The following is a 7972-nucleotide window of genomic DNA, read 5'->3' as shown; positions in this document are numbered from 1 at the left end:
AAAATATAAAGATATTTAATTTTTTTTTTTTGCTAATAACTGCATCGAACCGCACCACATTCACATCTAATAGATAAGTATTCTTTCTAAGGACATTTTAGTAAATTTGTTAAAATAAACAAAAGTTTTGTGTTAAATGTTATTTGAAGTCTTGAAATAACTTTTAGATTTGACATTTGACCTTTTTTGTTTTAAATAATAGTTTTATGTTCATATTGCAAACAAAGTTTTTACCATTTTTTTATCTTGTAGTGAAAAACCAAAAGGTAAAAGTTACTAAAATCTTTAAAAAACGCATGCCAAACATGTTTAAATATTTAAATTTAGTAGTAGAGTAATAAATATGTAATAATTGTACTAAAAAACAAATTCTCTCATATTTAAAGGCATTTATTCAAAAGATTTTTTACTAGTTGCTCATAAATGGTTATTTATGAATGTAAAAGCTAATATGTGATATCCTCCCTATTTTTGTTATTGAATGTAAAAGCTAATTTGTGATATCCTCCCTATTCTTGTTATTTTAGTGAATACCTCAATATATTTTTTTTTCTTTTAGAGCATCTACAATGATGAGTTTAATGAGATGGTTGAATGAGGTGGGAAATCTAGTTGTCATTTAATAGATAAAACTTTACCATAATGAGATGTCACATTGTGGATTTGGAGTTCAATGGTCATTGAACTCTTCAATGGGAAAAAAAAGAAATTTTCTAATCTTAATTACATACTATAAATTAGCTTTTGTAATTTTCTGTTATAATTTATAGAGTTCAATGTATTATAGAAAAAATATTGATGGAATTGTATGGAATCTAGAAAATGATAGTGATAATCTATTGAACTCTATAAAATTTAATATACTATTTAATATACTGTGGATTTCTTTATTTCTAATTGGAATTGATTCAGGTGGTTGGTTTTAATTCAAGTCTCTCTCTCATTTGCCTACCATTATTTTCTTATGGCTCCTATATATACACATACTTGAAAGCACCAATTACTAATATATACCATCAAAAATATCAAAAATCAAAATGGTGATCTCATTGTTCCTATTTCCATCAACACCTTCCTTGTTCATCAATGCAATGTCGATTTTCAACCTGTTGGCTCTCATTACTTCCGGTTACATGGAAATGATAGGCAAAAACAAGCAGTACGCTAAGTTCTGTGATGCCTCTGATCTAAACAAACGAAAAGACAAGGAGAAACGTAAGCTGCCCAGTAGAATCGGGATGCTTGTGTTCTATACACCATCGTTCTTCGTGGGTCTTGTCTCTTTTGCTGTTTTTCAACATCAAGATCCTCGATTTGTTATGGTTATATTTGTCCTCACTATTCATTTCTTCAAGAGGATCCTTGAGGTGCGTACGCATGCATTTTCTTCTTTATAAACTTCAATTCAAATATTTTCATACAGCTTGGTGTGCAGGTTCTCTTCATTCACAAGTTTAGCGGATATATGATGCTTAGCGTTTCCATAACAATCGGTTTAAGCTATGGTGTGTCAATTGCTACAATGATTTACGCCCAATATTTATCTCAAGAATCTTCTGAACCTTTTTTCGATCTCAAATACGTTGGACTTGGAATGTTCTTGATTGGAATAAGTGGAAACTTTTACCATCATTGCATTCTTTCGAGCCTAAGAAAGGAAGCAGATAGAGAGTATAAAATCCCAAAAGGTGGTTTGTTCCATTTCGTTATATGCCCACACTATATGTTTGAAATTGTTGAGTTCATAGGAGTCTCATGCATTTGTCAGACGGGATTTTCGTTTTGTTTCACTTTGGGCACTGTGTTCCTGTTGATGGGGCGAAGCTATGCGACAAGAAAATGGTACGTTTCAAAGTTTGGTGGAAGATTTGGGAAGGATGTCAAGGCTTTAATCCCATACTTATTTTAGATATTTGTCGTTTAAATGTTGGGCGTTAGTGATATGTCTGTCGATGCAAAGTATTCGATAATCTCTTGCAACACAAAAAGTCGTCTCTGTATGGCCAAAAAGAATTGGTGAATGCATTTTCATATAATTTCAAAGAGAAATTTTGAAGTATTTTGGTTGATAAATGATAATACTTATAACAAGGCATAATTAAAAAAGGAGGGGTCATATAATAAAATAATAATCTTTTATACCTTTGGAAAGAAATATCTATTTGAATGGGTCAGCTTTATAATCAAACTTCTTTGTTGTTTTGTATACAAATCGTGTACAATATTCTCCTAAAATTATAAGGTGCATCCTTTTTTAGCAAACGACTTGATATCACGAGGGTGTTTGGGATTTGTTTATTTAAATTTTATGCCTTTTTAGTAAAAATGTTTATTAACTTATTTGATGTTAAAATAGAGTTTTTTTTTTTAAAAAAAACTGTTTACATTATTCGTGACCAAAACGTAATAAACTAAAAAGTTATTTTTTATTGTTTGGAAAATGGTACTTATATGTGTAAGTATGAAATAATTTATCAAAAATGTTTATGAAATTTTCTTATCACATACTTAAAACATTTTATTATCAATGTATTTTATTATCAGTGTCAAATAAGCAATCTCAGACACCCCTAAGTATTGAAACAAACTTTCTCAAATCAATTTTTATTTTAATATTGTTTGTATTGTCATAGTAAACATAATTTCAAATTTTGATTGAATATTACTGTTTCATTAGATGTTAATTATTTAATTATTATAATTTTTCACTTATTAAAATTAATTAAAATGATAACTTTGATGTTTTGAAAATTTATAAATATTTTATATGATATCTTAAACTTAGATTTAGAAGATGATATATTAGAGCATCTCCAATGGAAGGTTTTTTATAACTTATTATTATTTGGTTAAGTTTTTATTTTTATTTTTTTTGAACGGCCGATTAGTTATTAGATGTTAAATTCACCAAGTTAGTAAATTTGCCTATGTCTAGGTTTTTTGTTCATTATTATTGATTACTCAATATATATTGAATGGTCAATATAGTTTAAATGTTTGAATAGTTAACCCATATCTCTTTAATAATATTTCATTTTATCCCTTTGATTTACTTTGATTTATTTATTATTTATCTAAAATTTATAGATAAATAAATATATAATATAGAAGTATAAATATAAGTTATAGTAATATGTAGATCGTTTGTACGTGAATAAATGTTTATATTAAAATATGATATGTTTAACAATCGAGTAGTTAAACGATGGAGTTCTATATAATATTTTAGATAGATAAAGATAAAATAGTTTTAAAAATAAAAAAAGTCATAAAAAGATTAACCATTTGACAAACAATTTAATTCGAGGTCAATAAAAATAAAACAATGATATCATTAGAGATGCTTTTAGTCATTTGATAAAAAGGTAAAAAACTTAAAATAATTAAAAAAAAAAACATTAAAAACAAAATATATAGACAAATATGATATTTTAAATTTTTTATAAAAATATTATAATATTTATAAATTATGTTGGACAAAATATGATATTTAGAAATTAGAAAGATAAAAATCTCCACCAAAAACAAAAAACATCACGGTCATTTTTTTCAAAATTATCACAAAAAAGTCATACGCAAAAAGGAAAAGAAATTAAACAATTTTGGTTTGTGAAATTAATTTATAAATGGTCTTTACTTTGGTAATGTTTCTTTTGCTATTTATTTTGCACAAATAATAAGTCTTTTTTTTCAAAAAATATGAATAATTTCACTACATTAAATGCCACATTTTGCAATGAAATGCCAAAATTAGTTTCGCCTCATGTTAAACTGTTAATTTTGCAAAGATAAAAATAATATAACATGTATTTTCTTAAAATATAGATCTTTTCAAAGGATGAGCAATTTTGTAATATTAAAATCAAGTTACAGATAACAATATAACATTGCGCAAAATTAAGTAAAAAGATTAATTTCGCCAAAATTAAAATTCGCAACAATATTGAATGCCAGAGTTTTTTTAGTCAAATATAATTGACAAAACTAAATACCGAGTAAATGCAGAATTAAATGCCAAAAAAAATGTGAGTCAAAAATTGATTTCAAATTGGAATTGATATTCAAATTAAAAGAAATGATTTTTCTTGGAATAAACCAAGATTGTCTTCATATCTATGATAAAGTCTCACAAACTTTGGAAAGAAAATAAATTTCAGATTCGATATTATGAGACAATTTAAGATTAAGATTTTTTCATTCATTCTCATCCAATCAAAAAATACATTTTTGGAATTTATTTCCAAATTTGAATCAATCTGAAGATAAAAAAAGACCATTATTATGAATTTTATCATAACAATTACGTTTAGTCTTATCAAAAATTCAAAAAAAATTTCAGTGTCACATAAGCGTTATGTGATTTTTTACCACATAAATGTGGTTCTTTCTCGCACGTTAGTATGGTCTAACACATTTTTTTAACAATTTAACTTAAAATTTTAAAAAGACAAAAAAATATTAATAAAAAATTACGAAAAATAACTAAAACATACTACATAAAGTCTTCGTCTGAGAACTCGTCTTCCGAATCATCCGGGGATCGAAATTGAGATCAATGTCTTCAATTTTTTCCTTCTACAATCAATTGGACAGGAAAATGATTTAACAAACTCAACATACTTAGGATAGATCTCATCAACAAGACAATAATCATACTTATATGACGTTCTATACACTTCAAAAGAAGAATCTAGTGTCGATCTGTCATATATGTTATTGAATATCGATGAACAATTAAGATCATTGATGTCTTTAATCGAATCGGAAGAACCAAAAAAAATGTATGTCAAATCCATTGATTCTATGACACCATCGCTTCAAGTATAACTATTGGGTGACCATGATCACCTCGCGTAAATTGATCATGGTATGAGGTAGGGCAATTTACCCATGCCCAATGGAGACAATCTGAACTTCCTAGCATTCCCAAAAAGCCATATACGCTAGCATGATGGGCTTGCAATTGTAGGATGTCATTACGTGTAAGCTTACGTAAATATTTTGGACCGTAAATCCGAATCACATATCTGCAAAAATAGTGTAGACTATCCCATGCGATCCTAGCGGACATCCCAAAACTCTCGTCCAACACATTAGGAGGGACGCCATATTCTAATTGACGAAATACGATTGTGCCTTTTTATAAAGGAGTGAAACCGAGTGTACCTCTAGCATCGAAAAGATGTTAGAAATAACTACACTCCCTCGTCAAATCTTCTACTATATGTTCATATAATGGTTTAAACATCATGAACCGCCTTCGAAAATAGTAGCCTAAAAAAGTAGCATGCTCAACAAAGTAGTCTTGCATCAAACAATGGTAGGCTGATTCACGGTTTCTCTGAATATATCTTTGTGATCTCCTTTGCGAACTTTCGGCATCGTCATTGCATATAGCTCTATATGTTTGTTGCATTATTTTAGCAGTCTCGACAACAACATCAAGCATAAATGGAAAATTTTCTAAAGACGAAGATGACGACATTTTTATAGTGATTTTAAGAGAAATAGATATAGAAAGATATAAGAATTGGTTTTAGGTATGGTAAAATAAGGGTTGTGAGGTTTATTTATAGGAAAAATGGGGGGAAATGATTTTTAAAATTTTTGACCGTTCAAAGCATTAGGAAAAGAGAAAAAAAAGGTAAAGATGAGAGAAAGGGTGCAACACTTTATAGCCGCATGAGGCCAAACCGCAGTGGAGAGTACAGGGCGGGGGTGGTGTTCCCCACTACCACCATGGTAAACTGCATACTTACCGTACCCACACCCCAAGTCTTATCAAATACTCAAACTTACGTCAAATTTAAATGTCAATATTAATTTCTTCAAATTAAATTTGCAACATTAACTTTTGATTATGGGGATAAATAATGGTTTGCATGCAATATTATAAAAGAAGTTAAAGGATACATGCAACCTAAAGAATTAAGTCATAATACTATTGATTCAATATTCTATTAAACAATAAGAACACACTAACCCTAGATAATTTTGAAAATTATAGAAGTAACAATAAACATTTTGATTGTTGTAGTAAACAATCAAGAATCTTTTCTTTAATAACTTGGAAGCTATCATCACAAGTGTCGTCATCTGATGGTTCACACCCAACACTAGCAACAAGATGCTTTCGAGAGAGGAGAGAGGTGATGATTTTCGGCCTTCTTTAGAGTAGGGGAGTGGTTGGCTGAAATTTAAAGGCTTATGGTCATTATATACTGCAACTCGGAAACCCTAGATAACTCCAAAGGAATAAAATAATATTTATTTAATTTGGTAATTATTCAGCTTCCTATTTATTTGCAAGAATATTCCAGATGCCTTGGAATACTCTAATTTCATCCACCTCCTTCCAAGGAAGGTTTTGGACTCTTTCTTGTTCAACTATTAAACAATTGCATTTTAACCCTTGTACTTTTAATTAATACAACTAATCCCGAAATTAATCTAATTAATTTCTAATTAATTATTAATTAAATATTAATACTTATAATGAATTTATTAATATGTTATGAAAATAAAATATTAGTTAGAAATTTTATTATTTATTCAATAATTAATCAGAAATTAATTAGAATTAATTTTGGGATTAATTGGATTAATTGAAAGTGCAGTGTAACGACTCAATTTTTACAAAGAAATTTTTCATTTTTAGTTAATCAAACACATTTTCATAAACCATGAAATCTAGGTATAATTGTTTTCAAAACATATGTCAAGTACAACTTTTTTTCCAAACATCAAAGTGTCCCATAAAATGTCCAAGAGAGTGCACATCGCGTCATCAAGCTTTGCCCTTGCCCTTGGGCTCCGATGTACCTGAAACAAATCCACAAATTGTAAGCTAACGCTTAGTGAATTCCCCAGAGCACACCCCGGACATCCCTGTCAGAGACTACCGACACTGGCACCTCGTGTCTAGCCACCACCTCTCGTACATAAATATCCTCCAACTTCTCTACGGATATACTCTTGGAAATCGGAATGAAGTGGGCACTCTTCGTCAGTCTGTCTACGATCACCCATATGACGTCCACATCCCTCGCCGTCCTAGGTAGCTTCGTGATGAAGTCCATAGTGATCTTTTCCCACTTCCACATGGGAATAGGTAGTGGTTGTACCTTTCCATGAGGCCGATGATGTTCGGCCTTAACCTTCCTGCAGGTCAAGCACCACTCCACGAACTAGGCGATCTCCCGCTTCATGCAGGGCCACCAATAACTCAGTCTCAAGTCCCTATACATTTTCGTGGCACCTGGATGTATAGAGAACTTGGACTTGTGTGCCTCCTCTGATAGCCTCTGTCTCACTCCCCCTGTCACTGGTACCCACACTCTGCCACACTGCGTTAAAAGGTCGCGGTTATCCTTAACAAACATAGGATATTGTCCCCATATTTTCTCTATATTCCAATTCTCTTTCTTCGATCCCTTGACCTGGGCCTCTTTGATCATCTCCAACAAAGGAGAAATCATTGTCATCCTCATACAAATGTTCCCAATCGGGGACCCTGCCGTCTTGCGGCTCAATGCATCGGCCACCACGTTGGTCTTCCTTGGATGGTATAGAATCTCACAATCATAATCCTTCACCACATCTAGCCTCCTCCTCTATAGTATGTTGAGGTTATGTTAGTTCATCAAATACCTCAAGCTCTTGTGATCGCTATAGATGGTGTACCGTACTCCATATAAATAGTGCCTCCAAATCTTGAGGGAAAACACCACTGCCCCAGTTCTAGGTCGTGATTGCAGTAATTCGCCTCATGAGGCTTCAACTGCCTCGAGGCGTAAGCTATCACGTGCCCCTCTGCATCAGTACCACACCTAACCCTGAATTCAATGTGTCACAGTACACCACCAAATCGTCCAACCTCTCAGGTAGTACTAGGATCGGAGCCTCGCATAACCTCTGTCTCACGGTCTCAAAAGCCATCTGTTGATCCATGCCCCACCGAAAGGTCACATTC

At 31.3% G+C, this 7972-nt stretch overlaps 1 protein-coding gene across 2 annotated transcripts; it reads left to right on the top strand.

The window, feature by feature from the left end:
• Window positions 1-1009: 1009 nt before the first annotated feature.
• LOC111916224 (uncharacterized) lies at window positions 1010-2073 on the top strand. 2 transcript variants are annotated; one of them, XM_023911844.3, is made up of 2 exons: window positions 1010-1367; window positions 1436-2073. In XM_023911844.3, the coding sequence occupies exons 1-2, from the start codon at window positions 1038-1040 to the stop codon at window positions 1907-1909; spliced, it is 804 nt and encodes a 267-aa protein (XP_023767612.1). In that variant the 5' UTR covers window positions 1010-1037; the 3' UTR covers window positions 1910-2073. The 2 variants fall into 2 exon arrangements, with proteins under 2 accessions (XP_023767612.1, XP_023767611.1); XM_023911843.3 differs by having other exon boundaries at window positions 1424-2073.
• Window positions 2074-7972: the final 5899 nt, after the last annotated feature.

The sequence above is a fragment of the Lactuca sativa genome, chromosome 2 (genome assembly GCF_002870075.4).
Source record: "Lactuca sativa cultivar Salinas chromosome 2, Lsat_Salinas_v11, whole genome shotgun sequence".
Lineage (NCBI taxonomy): Eukaryota > Viridiplantae > Streptophyta > Magnoliopsida > Asterales > Asteraceae > Lactuca > Lactuca sativa.
Note: the sequence above shows the minus strand (reverse complement) of the source record. Positions and strands in the feature narration are given on the sequence as shown.

Coding starts and splice junctions, on each gene's coding strand:
- LOC111916224 (XM_023911843.3), top strand. CDS start 1,038: ATGGTGATCTCATTGTTCCTATTTCCATCAACACCTTCCTTGTTCATC. Junction 1,368..1,423: donor TCTTCAAGAGGATCCTTGAG/GTGCGTACGCAT, acceptor ATTTTCATACAG/CTTGGTGTGCAGGTTCTCTT.